Here is a 17,848-nt window from a genome sequence, read left to right on the forward strand (position 1 = left end):
TTATGGCAAGGAATTATGTCTAGGAACTATGACAAACTTATACAGACCTTTAGCCCTGCAAGTGTTGACAAAGAAGCCAACTTCCACAGTTGCACATCTTATAAAATGGTCCTTTTACCTCACAGGTCAGTATCACTGTAAGTTGTGGGTAAGAGTAATAGGCTGAACATTTCACAAGAAAGCCACCTCAACCTCTTGCTAACTGCTGTGGCTCTGAACTGACGACATTTTTCCTTTTCATGGGGAAGCTGCAGCTTCAGCATCCTCTCCTGGAGCCCCTGGCAGGGTTTCAGGTCATGTGTCAGGGGAACCCTTGCGCACATCACAATGACGGAAGCCAAGTGTTGGCCTGCAAGTATTGAGTACTGCTTGTTCATCTGGGAGTTTGAACAGAACCATGGGTGTTATATAGTTCAAGGGTGCCTGGCAGAAAACTGATGCTCCTGTGGGAGGAGACGGCCAGCAGGCTCAAGTTATTTCTCAGTTGCTATTCCATAGCCCTTTCCTAGTCTGTATGGAATTTGGCCAATAGTTTTTGCTTGAGTGTTTTCTCTTGTTAGTTCCTTGACTTAGCAAGATTTTGGACAGTTAAATAAAAGAGTTTTCATATATTTTCAAGTAGGGTCACAGTGTATACTACTCTCTGGGGGATACTTTATTAATGAATGCAGTATGTGTTCTTAGTAAAAGCCAAATTAAATTGGCTCACTGTTTTTGTCCTGCTAGCTGTAGGTGACATTTAGGTGTGTTGTTTGGTATGGTGACTCAATTTCCTGTAGGATAACTGGCAACTCCACATTGAGGACTTTTTTTTGTGGGGGTAGGGATCAAAAGGTCAGTTATTTGATGTCTTAGAAGACTTGGGTTAAAAATTCCTGAAAGTGAAGGCTTAATAATGATCTTGGAAAACTGTGGCTAGTTAAATTGCCTGTTAACCTAGGAATTTGGAAAAAGTAATATTCTCAGCTCTGTGCTAATATCAACAATAATTTTTTATTCCAGCAACAGTTTTATAAAAAGAAACTGTTGTTTCTTCTGTTGTTAGTAACTATTTTCTTTCTTGCTGGCACACACATGTGTTCAAAGTCACTTTTTGTCATTTTTCAGATTTGTATAGGGCATGTAAATGTTGAAACTTAAAATACGTGTATACATCATATTATGATCTTACCCAATCCCTGAGAGTCAAAATGGCTAAGCCATGACTCGGGCATCGAGTAGATCTTCTGAAATAAATTGCCCCTTTTGTCAGTACACCACATTAAGAGCAAATCCTGTACCTAAGTGCATGATGTCTTGAAGCATTAACCTGAAACTTTATTGAATGACTTTTCCACATTAAAAAGTAAATACTGAAACACTATACGTGGAGCAATATCCTGCTAGATCTAAAGCCTGAATTTGTACTTGTGATTTCAGAAAACCTTTAGGAAGTTAGTGAAAATGGGGGTGGTGGGGGAGAGTTCATGAACTGGATGTTCCTTGGGGGCTCAGGCTTTGAGAGAGGAACGGAAGAAGAGCATAGAAAACAGAGCCTTAGAGATGCAGAGGGGACCTCTGTCTAAAAAAATGACTGAAAAGGTGGCAGTGAATAAATCTTACACAATGGCTATGCCTCCAACCCATTGGATTTGCTAACTGTAGACACCTCGAATGACCATAAACTAAGTTAATTTCCTTTTACAATTTCCTATACTCCTGTTTTTTCATAATAGAGGGAGGGAAAAGCAACAGCAAAAGCACAGAGTAAATATACCACTGTGGCGAGTAAGTAATGGTATATGCTTACATATGAAAGGGATTCAGAAAATTAACAATGGTTGTGTTACTGTCATGGGCTGAATTATTGTTTGGGATCTTCAGGTTATAGGATTACAAGGGACTTTGTGTGTAATGTTTCATTTTTATAGTAAGCGTGTAATATTTTATAGTTTATAATCAAGGAAAATGTACAGATAAAGTATGTTATGCTTACATTTAAAATTAGCTTTAAGGTTGTTCCTTTTATTAAGGAAGAAAAGCTTCAATTTTACACTTTAATTCACATGACAAGATTAAGGTAGTTGGTTGTTCAACTAAAGTATGCATTTACAGAGATTGATGCTGAAAAGTAAAAAAGAAAAACAGAGGTAAATTTTAACCTAGACTACTCAAACTGAAGAGCAAAGAGCTCGAGAATCCTTGATAACAACAAACCATGTAACAAACACTTTGAAATTTATTGTTAACTTTTACAAATTCCGTGTAAAAGCCTATCTGGAAAATCCCAGAATCCTGACGTTCTATCTGTGAAATTCTTTGCGGTACCACTGATAATTTGTGGAGTCTAAATTTCAAGTACAGAATTTCTTTGACAGCAATACTTGTAGATTGGAAGACAAAAAAGGGATTCCACTACTTCATGTAAGCTTTTCAGCATCTTTCTGACAATGACGAAGTTTATTAGGGGGACAGTTGGGAGTTTGGACTTCTCCCCCTCTGAAGGGTTGGCGAAACCCCCCACCCCCGTTATTATTGTGAAGTTTTCTCTGAAGTGATCAGGGTAGCGAGAGCATCCTTAGTCCCCAGATCAGATTTTGTAAATAGAAGCCTATAATGTCTTTGGGTATGGTCTTTGCGCTTGTAGTTTATTCTGTACACTGGGTTAGAAACACCCTTCCAGACTTTCGTCCTTGGCATCACAAGACCATCCTGTTCTTGTGCAATTCCTCAAAGGAAGCACGTATGCAGGGCATGTGTAAACTCTCCTTACCCTGTGGTTCATTCATGTTGCTGTTGCTTTAAGATAACTCTTAAGCAATATGAAATATAGCATATTGTCAAATCCTAAGAAGTTGCGACCCACGACACTACGTTTACTTTATTATGTCCTCTCCCAAATTTACAAGCCTGGTACTTATGGGCTGGGTTGGGTACTGAAAGAGTCTGCTCTTAATAGAAATGCTCTTATCCCCAACTCTGCTCCCTTAAAGTAAGTAAATCCTCAGCCCTCAGAATTCCCCAAAACCTAAACCTCCAGAAATGATTGGACCGGTCCTAAATCACCTGGCTCAAGCCGCCCACCAGGCCCTCCTGGTGCGACCTCGCAGGAAGCTGCGGGCGGTTGAGACGTGGAGGCTCTGGCGACCAAAGGGACAGCGGCCCTGCTGGGCGCGCAGGGTCCCCACGGGGCAGGTGCGCGGCCGCACGCGCCTGCGCGCCACGTCCCGCCTGCGCCCCGCCTGAGCCCCGCGCCGGGCACGACCCCGGGCGGCGGGCTGCGGGTGCTCCACGCCGGGTTTTCCGCCGCTCTCCTCCTTCAGGCGGCCCCACCGCAGCCCTGCAGACACACGCGGGCGCCCGCGCCTCCCGGCTACGCTTCAAAGCGATCGGCGCCCGGCTGCGCTGAGTGATGCCACGGCGAGGTGGCGGGGCTGAGTGGAAGGACGCAGCGGGTGGCATGGACAGGCTTTTGCAATTTGGAATCTTTTTGTAAGGGAGTTGAGGAGGAGCCAGACTGCGCCTGGCCGTGAGGGGCGTGAGGGGGGAGTGTTCCCGGAAAGCCGCGGCGATGGAGCAGTGCTGAGCCCGCCGCCCGAGGACTTGAGAAAGAAAACAGGAAACGTGGTGGCCGCGCACCCGGCCGCGGCTGATTCATTCGTTTCAAGTGCGGCGCAGAAGGCTTGGCAAGGCGGGGCGGGCGTGGGGCCGCCGCTCAGACCCGGGACCAAGGAGACCCGGAGGTGGACCAGACGCTGCTCTGCGCAGCGGGTACCCAGGCGTGCGCGCCTGCCCATCGCCATCCTCCAGAGTGTGGAGATCCAGGACTAGGACTCGGACCCGCCGCGCTGTCCAAAAGTCGCATCCTGGTTCCTCAACCCACGTCCCAGTGTAAAAGTTGGCTTGTCGCACTTTGCGCGCCCCTCCCTGGAGGCCGATCCGCGACGCCAAGCTGGAGAAACTGTGCCTGCCCGCCGTCCGCCGTCCCGGGAGCAGAGCCTCGGCCCCCATCACGCTGCCGGGCTTGGCAATATGAAGGAGCAGCCCTCATGTGTGGGCACCGGGCATCCGAGCATGGCGGGGTATGGCAGGATGGCCCCCGTTGAACTCGCTGGCCGCCCCGTGAAGCGCTTGAGAACTGAGTCCCCCTTTCCCTATCTCTTCGCAGAGGAGGCCTACCAGAAACTGGCCAGCGAGACCCTGGAGGAGCTGGACTGGTGTCTGGACCAGCTAGAGACCCTGCAGACCAGGCACTCCGTCAGTGAGATGGCCTCCAACAAGGTAAGCCCCTGCTCTGCTGTCACCGATGCCCCTAGGCTGCTGATACCCATGTTGGTGAAGCACCAGTCCCTGTGGCCCTGGGGAAATAGAGAAATTTGTCACGCTTATTGCATGTTAGCTGTTCTGCTTCCTTGGAGGGAGGTTCCTGTTTCCATGCCTTCCTTCTGTCTTCCACACACTCTAGACAAACTAAACATTTTGCAAAAGCAACTTTGACACAGTTTGATTTAGTATCCCCAAGTCGCAGGGTTCCTAAGTGACACTTTGCCCTTGTAGCAGAAACCCAGTAGGGTCTGGTGGCTTGGCATATTTAAACGTATTCTTGGGATTCCTGGTTGGAAATGAGTTGCTGGGTGTCACTTGGATGCCACCATATCTCAGAAGAGTTCACTGAACTTGGAATCTTAACCCTCATTTATCTAGTTGTCAGGGCACCCTGTAAGAACCCAGCCTTTATATATTCTGTGCGCTACACACATCCACAGGAAACGTTAACAAAGTTAGAAGGTTCACTTTGATCATTGCCTTATGTTTCCTTCAGTCTTGGAGACCAAGTCCAGGTTTCTGAGGTCATTTAGTTACCACCAGGCTTGAGCTGGGCATTTGTGCAAGACGCTGGTCTTGGCAGTTAGTGGAGTTTGGGGGGCTGAGAAGTAACCTTCAGCATGAGACAACCGTAAAATAGCCTGAAAGGCAAGGTAGGGTATTTTCAGTTTTGCTGCATTTTGGAGAATTCTCATTCTTTTTGTCTTTAGTTCTGTAAAGGAATAATGGGGATTATGTATGTTTTTAATGACTTGGCTGGATGAGAGGACAGAAAAGGAGGCATGTGCATGTTGGATGCAGATGGCCTGGACGAGGGATTCAGCCACTGAGGACTAGTAGTAATATTGTGTGGCAGTTAGACATAATTGCCTCTTAAAGATACTTACATATTTTTGGCCACTTATTTACAAGGTCAGGAAGGTTATGTCATTTTACTGTTTATGTGTACATGTCTTTCAAGAGTGGTGCCTTTCTTTTTTTAGCTTACTATAGTTTTTATCCCACCTGTTTTATTTCTCATGCAGTTATTACAAAAATGCCATCACCTATCAGCCTCTTGATTGTCTTATCTGTTAACATTGCTTGTATAGATTGCATTGTTCTTGAAGTGAAAAGTTGGCTTCAAACAAATAAAAAGGGTCGCTGAGACACCGCCTGGTGATGCTAACCTACCACTATGCACGATGACCTGTCCATGCCATGTCTATACGGATTATCACATCTATGGTGTTTTGGTTCTTTGTTTTTTTCTTTGTCATTTGTGCCTCATTTGTAAATTTGGCATGGCTCCTTATTAGAATGACCTGTTAGTGCTCTCTTACAGGGACAGTCACTCCCTGCAGGGGCATTAGGTGCCATTGTTCTCATTTGATTAGCAAATTCTTATTTTTATAAAATAGAATTTTTTTTACAACTTGATTCACAGTAGCAGTAGACATATGCTGAATAGCTCCGGTATTCTGAATGCTGAGTGAGACCCTTCTCAGTGAGTCTGAGTTCTTAATTCTTTTGTCTGGTTGATTCTGTGTAGTAAAAGGCAAAACAAATTCTGCATGCACCTAGCCAGATGCACAGTTTGTTTATGTTTTCAAAATTATTTGACAGTACTTTTTCAGCAAAATGCACCTGAGCAGCAACAGTGACTTTCCCTAAAATCCATATTCTTAATGACAAAACCTATGTTGGAGTTTAATAATTGATAGGAGATCTAATAATGTATGTTAAGTGGTTTCAACTGTGAGGTAGTTTATGTGTATACAGTAAGATAAAAACATTCTGGGTCACAATAATTGATCAAAATAATACCTTTCTTTCATGAGCACCAAATAAGAGGGATTAAAAAAAAAAAGAAAAACTTCATTGCAAACACTCAAAAACTGAACTCTGAGTTAACTGTTGCAGGGCTTGTGTGCAAGGTGGGTTTATTTAGTTGAAGTGAAGTATAGGCAAAGTCGTTCTAGCTGTGTTTATGTCTTATGGTTAAAAGATTATTGACAACACTTATTTTTAAAATTAAGCTTAGCTCAGCTGAAGCTCTTGTTAAACTTCTAGTATCTAGGTCATTCATTTCTTTTTTAATTCATTCGTTTCTAAGTTAGTGTTCTCACATGACTTTTTAGAGCTGAAAAGGGATTAGCCTAGAAAGAAGGAAAACCCTTGGTATGGGTTGTAAAATTACCCTTGTGCTTGATAAGAGACGAAGAAGTCACATCCACAAGAGGCATAAACTGAGTTGAAACAGCTGATCTGAAGGTCCCTGTGAGTGACACCTACCCTAAATTTGGACTGTAAATACGTGGAGCTTACTCAACACATCACTACATTGCTTTTTGGTTATTATCTTATCGCCACCCATCCTGTCAGTGTTTTCAGCTTATTCTCTTTTTGCCTTTGAAAAAATGTGGATAACTTTCCTCTAACTTCTTCTCTGTGGAGGATTTAAAATTTTTACTTCAATAGATTAGAAAGTACAATGAAACTGTGAGTAAGAAGTCAGGATTTTGCATTTTAATAGAAAATATTGATTTTGGGTGATGGATATGGATGTTAGGAAGAAAGAAACTGATGCCTTAATCTATTTAACAAAAGGGTTAACAAATAATGTATGTATGTTTAAAAATCATAACAAAAAGATTCTAAAACACTTAATAGTTTTTAAACGGTGCTTTTGAAGCCATGAGCTACATTTTCTGTATTTGTATTATACTGGACATGTTGGTTGTTGATGGTATTGAGACAGGAAAATTATTGAATTTTTGGCCAAGGCCAGGGTAGGCTGTAACACATGTAGGGCGCTTGCACCAAGTGAGGTAAGGGATTCCAGATGGCATTTAATTTGAGTAATTAAATATACAGTACTTACCCTCACAAGCACATTAATCTGTCCGAGATTTGTACAGATTTCCTCTAGAATTCATTGCTACAATTGAGGGCAATTTTAGTGAGGCTTCAAAGCTTTGGAGGCAGACAAGCCTGGAAGTTCAATCATGATTTTGCTCCTTGCTAGCTGAGTTACATTATTGCAACAATGCAGACTTTTCCAGCTTTGTCTTTAGCATAATATGGGCATACTAATAGCTATTTTGAAAGTTCAGTGTAGGAGTTTAGGATTTAGGTCAAACTTTATTGATTGCCTATTTGGCTACAATATTTACTCTTTTTTTGTTGTTTACTTACCGTTCAGATGTAATTTATGCTAGACATTTTATGTTTTATGGATTTTTATAAATCCATGAACTATATTTATCTAACTTAGATAATTGAGCATTTTGAAATTCTAATTAGAAATTTAGTCTTTTCTGAAATTCAGGTGTAGAATTCCAGACAGAAGTAAATACTTTTCAGTTTTCTGAAAACACAGCCCTTATTAATCTTTAGGATAGATAAGATGTCATGTGGGTTGGTGAGTCCGTCGTTTTGAACAGATTTTACAAAGCTAGAATGCTTTTTTTAGTCAAATATCTTCTGATGCAGAGTAGTTTCAGGTTGCTTGGCTTTCTCATATGGAAGTATATTGGGGTTGGGAGGTGGTGAAAAGGGCAGGACAGGATTCTGGGCATCAGGGCTTGCAATGAGTGTGTTCTGGAACCCTGTAACTTAATCCTCTTGTGACCTAATGGTACACATTTCAGTGGAAGTGCAGTGATGTTTGAAGGAGAAAATGAAATTATTTTGAGTTCTCCTAACAACATACCAGAATAAAAATCTTCATTGTTTTTCCCTCTACTTTTGGGGACAGTTCCAAAGCTTGTCATTGCTGGAAGCTACTGAGGTTCATGCTGAAAGTATTGAAGTTAGGATTCAAGCATCCTTCTAAGAGACTTAAGGGTTTTCTATAGTTCATTCCAAAGGTACTTAGACTAGCTTTGCAAATGTGGTTATGACTTCTTTTTGGAATTTATTTTGTCTCTTTGCTTTTTAGCAGACATTTCTCACTTGTTTCTGTTGCCTATAAATTAAGTTGCTTTTCTGGTGAGGTTTTTCTTAGTGCTTTCTCTGGCTGCTCCCCCTGCTGGCATGTAATGGTCAATGTATAGCATAGACTCAGCAGTCTGCTGATTTTCTTCCAGGCAGGAAGGATGCTGGAAGAATTTGAGATGTTCCTAAAAATGGCTTAGTCCTAAGATACATCAGCAATGTATAAGTACAGGGTAATAGCAGTGAATGTATAACTTTTTCTAAGAACAAAGCTAAGTTAGTTGGAAAAGGGGTTTTAATTTATGGGGCGAAAAATCAAGTTTTCTCCATTAAAATACTAAAATTTAGAAAAGAGGATTATTAAGAGTTAATAAATATACCTATAGGAAAACATTAACTTTTGAAAGAAAATATCTTCTATAGATATAGAAACTTGATTTTTTATATTTTGAGTTTTATTTCTTTTAATAAAACTCAAACTTTGAGTTTGATTTCTTAATAAAGGTGGATGGGGGGAAGATTTATGTAGCTTACACATCATGCCCTAAATTGAGCATGAAGGATTTAGAATCCTTGTTTTTATAAACCATTAGACAAATACTTTCTTTGCTTTGAGGTAATAATGAAAAGAAGGAAACTCAATGGAATTTTTTGTTTCATTGAGTAGTAAGGTTCTTGACTCACTTGGCAAGACACTATGGACTAAAAGAACAATAAAATGTTCCAATTGTCATCAAATCACTTCCTATGTCAGTATTGTGTCAGTAAGCTTAACTATTCTTAATATTTAATTATCAAAATTTGTCATTTTATGAATCTGTAATAAATTAATCATTACTAGAAACTTGCTTTCAGTTATTACTTGTTGATTAACTTATGGGAACATTGTAACTTTTAAGAGCATTGTGAATTCTACTTCTCTTTAAAAAAAAAATCAAAATATAAGGCTTATCCAGAATAAAACAGTACTTTACCACAAATTTTTTCCAAGTAGCAAGGATGATAGGCAATACATTTGAAGCATTTAAGATTTCTGTGACTGTCACATAGATTGTAACTATTACTTAAGATACAAATATATGGCAGGTGTGAAATACGTTGATTATCATAATTTTTCAGTCACTCCATGAAATACATAGAATTTGATTTTTTTCTTGTTCATACAGAGAGACAAACTCTTTTGAAAAGTGTACATAGATGGGGTTTATTATAATTCTATCTGTATTTGGCTGCTTGTTGTGATAGTTTAATTGGTATAATTAGTCTGAGATCTTTCTATAAAATGGAAGGATGGCAGCTCTTTATTGTAATATTCACTCTAGCTTTGAAAGAATTGTGAGAAGAGATTTTCTTTTTTTACTAACAGTTGGGGAACGAGCCTACTATTTGCTTAAACAAAAATCAATTCTACTGTATTCACCAGGAAATTCAATTGGGTTACTAAGCAAAAATACAAAAAGATTTGTAATCTTTTACTCTTAGAGAATACTTTTCCTTTAATAAAGTACTCTTATTTATCGTTATCTTTAGTACTCTGGACTTTTTTTTTTTTTGGTGTGGTTTCATTGTACTTTGTGTGTAACAGGGAGTGATATTTACTCCCTGGCCTGTGGTGTGCACCACTGATGCTTATGGGTGCTCTGCAGAGTGGAAAGAACACAGGTGTTTGTCATCAGGCAAACTTGTTTTCAAATTCCAGCTCTGCTCTTTCCTACCTAATATTTTGGGCAGCAGGCCTCACATCTCTAAAGCACAATTTCTTCATTTATAAACACTAATAACAAAAGGGGAAATAAAACTGAAATTTTGTTGACAGCGTTAACTATAATGTACGCAAAGCCAAGTTTGCTGCAGGGCATATACTAAATACTCTATAAATCACACATGTTCGCCTTTCTGGAATATACACAGAAAGCAAAATTAAGAAAAACCCTGTGTCCTATACTTCTTGCAATGTAAGAAGGTAATATTTATTTCTAATCTGTAAGAAATTATACTCTAAATTAGTGTTTCTCAAACTGTCAGTTCCATGTGTTTTCATGTCTACTATTAGATGTTAAAGGTTTAAAGTTGATGCAGTTTTAAAATGTGAATACTTGCTTGAATGTCCCGTCTTAAGCAGTGGCATGCATGAAGTCATGAACTTAAGATTCTAGTTATATTTTTTCATATGTACATTCAAATTAACGTATGACACAATGAGAAAGCAGCTGGAGGTCACCTTGAAGTTATTTTGCTTTCCACTTATGAGCACTGGGCATAGTTTTGGATGTAATCCTCTAAATCAGGAGCAAAACAATATTGAGGGTCACTTTTTGGTTAGAAAGATATGTTTGGTTTAAACAATGTACAGTTTTCCTTCTTGGTCTTCAATGAGATTTCACCACTGAGGAGAAAATTGTGTGAGTCCCTTCAGCAGAAACCTCCCATTCCTCAGATCCATGTTCCTTGGGCAGCTCGCTCCTTCAGCCAGGCTGCATGGGTTGGATTCACTCTCTGCCTTTTACTAGATGTAAATTGGACCACTTTACCATTTCTGCTTAGTTTGCTCATCTGTTAAATAGTTGCCATGATGATTTCATGAAATAAAAGTTGTGCTTGCTATGCAGTCTGTTGCTTGAACCACACCTCCAGTTTTTTTTGCTTTAGTTGTTTTTCAGATAAAGTCTTATGCTTTTATGCAGGCTGGCCTCAGACCACAATCCTCCTTCCTCTGCCTCCCAAGAGCAATTACAGGCAGCTGGGATTACAAGTTCATGCTATCTCACCCAGACTGTTCTTTGAGATAGGGCTAAGCTATCTTTTTATCCAGGCTGGTCTTAAGACATGATCCTCCTATCTCTGCCTCTAGTAGCTGGAATTGTATGCTCTCTGAGCTTTTTCTAGCAGAAAGACATAAAACAGTAGAGAATAGTCTGACCAGGTTTTTTCTGTAAATGAATCTGTCTCTGTTATTGTTCTGAATGAAACTGAAAATAACCCAGGCACAAAATCTCTTATTAATACATAATGTTAAAACAGTTATTCAGACTATAGTCCTCCATTCCACCTCACACCATCTTAACCATCCAGTACACCAAAAGTGTTTTCCTTGTTCTGTCAACTGAGAAGGCCTAAAAGCAAACACACCCAAGTAGCATGAGCACACATAGCATCCACATTTTGGTCTTTAACACCACTTTCCAGTTAAAGGAATCAGGGCTCCTTGGAGAAATAGCTGATTTTAAGGACTCAGGCAGGAAATAGAAAAGATGATACCTGAGCATTTTCTGGTACCAGAAAGTAGATATTGGTCAAAGAAACAACCCCACACTGACGGGGACACATTAGACCAGTGAGAGAACGATCTGAAAGAGCTCTTAGTGGCCATAGCTGGAAGAACTTGAGCCAGAAACTGATGTGGTGTTAGATTATGACCCAGCATATAAAACAAATATCCACGAGTCCATGTTGATAAAAATGATTGAGGAAACAATTAAATGGGAGAGAAGAGACAAAGCTCCTGTGGAAGAGAATCCCAAGTAACTTTTATAGCCACTTTGCTCACATAGAGGAAGGATATAACTCCTCAGTCCTTAAGTGCAGCTGTAATACCGCCTTTTCTACAAAGGGTGGGGTGGTGGTACGAAACTCTACAGTGAGAAACTGGTAAACGCTGCCTGAGCCAGGTTATCAAGGTCAACATTGACAGTGGTGAGTCATGTTGATACTATATACCTTTGATGTGATCTGATAAAAATGACACTTGGCGTCTGTGTGATTTCCATACCAAAATACATAACCCCAATCTAACCATGAAAAAATATCAGACAAATTTCAGTCAAGGGACATTTTACAAAATACAAGTGCTCTTAAAAGCTGCGTAGGTTATCAAAAACCAGGAAAATCTAAGACACTCACAGCAATTGGAGCCAAAGGAAACAGGACAAGTAAATGTAACATGGTATCTTAGGTGGGATCCTGGGACAGAAAAAGAACATGAGGTGAAAGCTAAGGAAAGCTTTTGGCTCCTTAGTTAATGGAGTACCAATACTGGGTCAATAATTGGGATGAATGTGCCATACTAATGTAAAATGTAAAATTCAGGAAACCAGGGTATGGAGTGTATAGAAACTCTGTACCATCTTCACAGGTTTTCTGTAAATCTAAAACTTTTAAAGCAAAAAGTTTAAAAATTAACCATCTTCAAAGGCTTATCTGGAATGCTGCCTCCTGTATGAGATCATTTTGTCCTGTCTTCCTCTATCCCTCCCCACTTAGGATCCCCTAATTGGATATATGCCCTTTCTCTGACTTTCCATGGGATTTTATTTGTGGCTGTCATAACTCTTAGTGTAGTATTTTGTCTTTGTTTTACTCTTACGATGAGGCTTTCTACAGTTCTCATAACCCAAACTCAATGAGTGTCAATATGACACTCATAAATTAGTACAGGCACTTGATGTTGGTTAGCGTAAATGCCGTTTCTTCGCTTGGATTGGTAGACTTAGAGGCTGAGCATTATAATTCCTGCTTTTAAAGAAAGTATTTTTTTTACAAGAATCCTGAGCATTTCTCATTTAAGAAGTTCATTTCTGCATATAGATTTTTTTTCTCTCAGAAATTTTATCACAGCATAAGCTAGATTAGTCTTATTTAAATTAAAGGCTTATAGTGGCACAAGCAAAAAACCGCACAAGCCATATTCATGGCATTAAACTATTCTTTTCTCTACCTATTTTAAAATAGCATCCTTATTGTTAGCATTCTTGTCTGAATGCTGTCCCTACTAGCTTGGGAAGAAAGGACATGTATGTTGGCTTTTGCCTGTTAGGCAGTTTTCTGTGAAGTTTTGCCCAGGGTGTACTTGAGTTCCCATCAGCATCTCTCGTCTGCTGCTCCGTAATCCTTGTAGTGGCAGCCTCTGGCACTTGTTCCTGGCAACAGTATGCTGGGCAGACATAGGCACCATAATAGGAAACACCTCGGCCTGTCATAAACAGGTCTGGAGAGTAGAAAGCACAGGCGTGATGGGGATGTGTCCATAGCAACCAGGCAAAGATGTGGCTGCCATGTTGGAATAAGTTCTGGCAATGTGTGTATGTGCCTTCTCCATTTCAGAAAATAACTGGCTGATTTTGAGACTGCTATCTCTGCTTATAGAACTATTTTGGTTGTTTTACTTTTGTTTTAGACTTAAATATGAATGAACACATCTTAAAGAAATAATACTCTTCAAAGTATTTTGAGAAAATGTATCAAAAGAGTTTTCCTTTTAATTTTACTTGATCATTCCAATCCAAACTCATTAAAGAATAGATATGTCACTGCAGTGGGAAACTAAAGAGAGAGAAAACATTAACCGAACAAAATTATTAGTTGCTTTTTAAGGAATTACAAATTATACTGAATCATACAGAAAAACTAAGAAAGGCACACTTCTTACTAAGGTGATGTTGTGTTATTTATGCCTTTATAGCAATTCCAAGTTTTAGGAAAGAAAGAGATTATTTAAACAAGAAAGACTTTTATCTTAATTTGCTAGATTTTTGTCAAGCTCCAGGGGAAAAACAAACTGTAAATTTAACCATGATGAGCTTAGTCACAAGAATTTAAGGAAAGAATAGATTTCAAATTGGAATTGCTTTCGCTAAAGTGGTAGAATTCTTGCAGGAGTGCTTTAAATATATATTGGTATCATTTCATTATTTGCAAGGAAGCTCCTTTTCACAAAAGAAGTTAAACTAAAATTTTGTTAAAAGAATAATTAAAAATTAAGACAGATTTGGGAAAACTTTGTGAGAGGTTTGCTCAGTGCCTGTTATAGATTAGGTAGTCAAGGAATAACTGTTAACTAATTCCTTCCCTTCTTTAAAAATAAACATCTGTCCTCTTGTATCTTTTTCTTTCGAATATTTTAAGTCAGTTTCAAAAATTTTCTGTGATAAAAATGTTTATATTTTTATATTCTGTTCTTCATTTTCTTAATCTTCTCTATTAGCTCTCCATAAGAGTAAGTGATAACTGAGTTTTTATAAATCATAGGGAATGTTTTACTTGAGATAGGTTTATTTCTTTACTATAGACCAGGAAAAGCTTAGTTTCTCCTGAAGGATACCATTTGGGCCTAAACCTTAATGTGTTTATCTATTGTTATTGAGCAGTAAAATGATTAAAGGATACGTAGAAGAAAAGACAAAGAGCTTGAATTATTACACACTGATTCATTAGTACCTATATGAAAGACATTTGTTCTTTGAAAATTGTAATTCAGTGGAAAATTACTTCTTGCCCTTTAGTCTTAATGCCACATATTTTAACTTTATCCACTTCACACATATGAACAACCTTTGACTATAGCTCATTAGAAAATTCAGATATGTACCTTACCTTCTAATGGTAGGCATGATTGTGTATACTTTTCTCAAATCTCAGACCTTGAATTTCTAGGTTAGCCCTAGAAACAGAACATCACATATCAAAACAGTTTCTTTCATTTTATAGATGAAAAACTGAGACTCAATTAAACTTGGTTAAGGTCCACATGCTTCTGAATGGGAGCAAAGACGATTATTTTCTTGGTTGTCACATTGGGAAAGGTAGAGAGATAGAAGGACAAACATTCTCAGGCTGCATTTTCAAAATATATCCAGACATACATATTTTTTTATTTAGTGAGTAATAGATTCTAAAATAGCAAGAACACTTTCAGCAGAATCTAATTCCTAGAGGGGAGTCCTGTAGTACATCTCGTTCTGTCTTCCTTCTCCAAGTCATGTCACATGGGAGCAAAGCCGACCTGGCCCCTAGCTTGTGGGAGGAGCATGATGGGAGATCTGTTGGGTTGAAAGTGAAATCTAGCAGGCAGATGGGTAAGAGGGCACTGATATAAATGGAAGGGCAATGGGGTCAGTGGGATGAGGAGATCAGTGTCTTAAGCAGATCTGAGATTTGGGGATTGGGTGGGATGAAACCTTATTGATGGTGGGGGGGCAGTAGCAGATAAGAGTAAGTATAGGATAAACTCAGGGAGGGCAAAGCAGGTTTAGGACTTTAAAAAGTGGTCTTGAGACTTCTTGAGGTAGCCTTGGAGGTCTGTTTTTTTAGCAGGGTCAAAATGGGAAGAGAAGGTAAACTCATGGATAGAGTAAGGGATGAATGCTGAAGGACAAGAAGGTAGAGAAGAAGTCAGAGAATATATTAGAAGTGTGAATGATGAGGGGAGGGGTGAAACAAGTCAGAATGTCTGTCTGAGCCAGCCTAGGGCTCTCCTTGGCTGGAGGGAAACTGACCAGTTAGTGTTCCTGCTGTCTTTCTACCTCAGGGCTCATGTGGTGAAATATGGCTGTCATGAGCTCTTAGGAAAGCCTTGAAGAAAAAAAGAAATCCCAGATGGGTCAGCCAGAGTGTGTGAATGTTTAAGGGAGAATAGTCAGCTGGTCAGCTGGGGTGATGGAGGGGGGGAGGAGGAGGAGGGATAGGACTTACTAGAGAGGGACATTTATGGACATCCTGTAGTTCATGAGACTGGGTCTCTTTTATCACTCATAGCTAGTGTCTCCTCCTTCACCTGTTGCCTCCTTGAGTACTGGCCCAGTAGTAACATGGGTAGGTTGCTCAATCAAGGGGCTGGGTCATCCCCTGAGAAATGTGTTGCCTGGGAGTGAAAAACAGCAGTTAATGGGCTGTCGGACAGCAACGTGTAAGCTGTAAAAGGGTAGAAGAGACTGCATCAACTTAAGTCTAGGCTGATTAACTCACTATAATATACCCTAAGTTATTATTAGATGCTGGAAGAGTAAAATGCAACCAAATAGCAGATGAAGAAGTGAACCTTTTTCTCAAAGTTTTAAATCTCCTAAATTCTAATGATCTTAGCAATTCCTCTTTTGGCTGTAAATCTACGCATGGTAGCGTTGTGACCTTAGATAATTAAATCACTTCAATCCCTCTGAACCTCTGTTTTCTCTGTAATTCAGGACTAACATAAGCTGCTCACAGGAGTGCTGTGAAAATTAAACAAAACTTACGTAAAGTACGTAGTGTGCTACACACACGGGAGGCACTGGGACCTATCTTTAGTAGGGATGAGGACTGGAACTATTTTTAAACTGAAAAGGTTAACTTTATATGCTGCCATATAGGTAACCCTGTGCAATTGGAGCTAGTATCAACAGGCCGGGGAGAAAGCTTACAGAGTGTGCCTTTGAAATCCTGATACCCAGTCATGGTGATTTATGGGGCCTCGTTCACTTGCATATGTGATGCCCACTGAGTTTGTTTATTTTGGTTTTAGCTCAGTAACCTAGCACTGTGTGATAGCATGTTTTTATTTACACTCTCACTGACTACTTGATTATGATTACTTTTAAAAAATATATGAAGGCAGTTCCACAAGACTTACTAGACTTGTAAGGGTTACATGCAGATCATCATTCTACTGTCTAAAAATTGGTCCTTTGCTTGTGCTTTGCTTTTCCCTTACCCTGGATGACCTCCAAGGCACCTCCAAATGATTTTTTTCATTCTGTGAAATATTGAGGTCATGATTAATGAACATGTCAAATATTGATCAGTATGAAGATACTAGGTGTCTCTTGCCCATGCAATAGAAACAAGAACAAAAAATAAAACTTTTAATCCTTGCCCAGATTAAAAATGACAATCCAGATGAGAAACAGGAATGGAAGAGATGACCTTGAATCTGGTGCCAGCCCCATGATGAGGTTTTAGTCATGAGCCTGACACTAGCCACAGCCAGCTAGAGAAGAAATTCCCTAGTGGTGCAGTTATTATAAGTGTTGAAAATGAGTCACTGCATAGGTGAATGATCCCTTTCCATTTTCCACTCACCGTCAGCTGCTTTGTAGAGAAATCAAACTTGGTCTGCTTAACCAGTCTTTTTTCTTTTAAATTCCAAAAGTCTTTAGAGGTGAAAGAGATTTGTGAGATCAGCCTGTTCACCAACTTCATTTTACAGGTGAAGTAACAAGGAACACGAAAGTTAAAGTGACCTAGAGCAAACCGGTCCTATATTACTTTTTTACCAAGGCTTTTGTCTTCGGACAAATAAAACCTTTTTGTTTCTAGACATATGACCCTGATTTCAGTCTTTATTGACATCATCTCTTTTGAATGACATTTTTAATTTGGTGTGTCTTTTGTTATTTGTGGTTTGATCCTTGACCATTCTCTAGGTAAGATACTACTTTCACGTAGAAAATAAATCATTAGGAAGAGTTTTACTTTGTACCTTTTAGCAGCAAACTGCCACAATCCAGTTTTTAGGTTCACTGAAGAATTTTTGTCTTAATCTGGTTATTTGCTCCAAGGTTCGTAAGAAAAGCAAAGTGTTTGCAAAAGTAAAGCAAAGTTTTTATATATGAGTGTCTGTATGAAAAGTCATAGATAAATAGACATCAAAACTTACAGGCATACTACTGACAATTTAGCTAGCCATAGAAATAAGCCTGTTGTGAATTAATGGATGACAGAGTACTTCATGGTGTTCCTGCCCTGTAGAGAGGTTCAGAGCACATTCAACTCAGAAGAAGAGTAATTGAGAAGAGTTCCAGAAAAAGTGCCACTTAAGCTGGATCTTGAGCACTTAGGATTCATAATGGTGCTAACAAGGGAAGAGGTATAT

The 17,848-nt window shown here is 39.5% G+C and overlaps 1 protein-coding gene across 17 annotated transcripts in view; it reads left to right on the plus strand.

Moving 5' to 3' along the window:
• Pde4d (phosphodiesterase 4D) overlaps window positions 1–17,848 on the plus strand; it is a 1,369,518-nt gene that overhangs the window by 1,313,516 nt on the left and 38,154 nt on the right. For 15 of the 17 annotated variants that reach the window (XM_074077451.1, XM_074077450.1, XM_074077455.1 and 12 more), the window contains one exon: window positions 4,148–4,260. In XM_074077451.1, coding sequence (XP_073933552.1) covers window positions 4,148–4,260 — 113 coding nt within the window. Of the gene's footprint in view, window positions 1–2,834; window positions 2,972–4,147; window positions 4,261–4,287; window positions 4,959–17,848 lie in introns of those variants that run through there. The other 2 variants (XM_074077463.1, XM_020178775.2) reach the window with 2 other exon arrangements.

The sequence above is a fragment of the Castor canadensis genome, chromosome 6 (genome assembly GCF_047511655.1).
Source record: "Castor canadensis chromosome 6, mCasCan1.hap1v2, whole genome shotgun sequence".
NCBI lineage: Eukaryota > Metazoa > Chordata > Mammalia > Rodentia > Castoridae > Castor > Castor canadensis.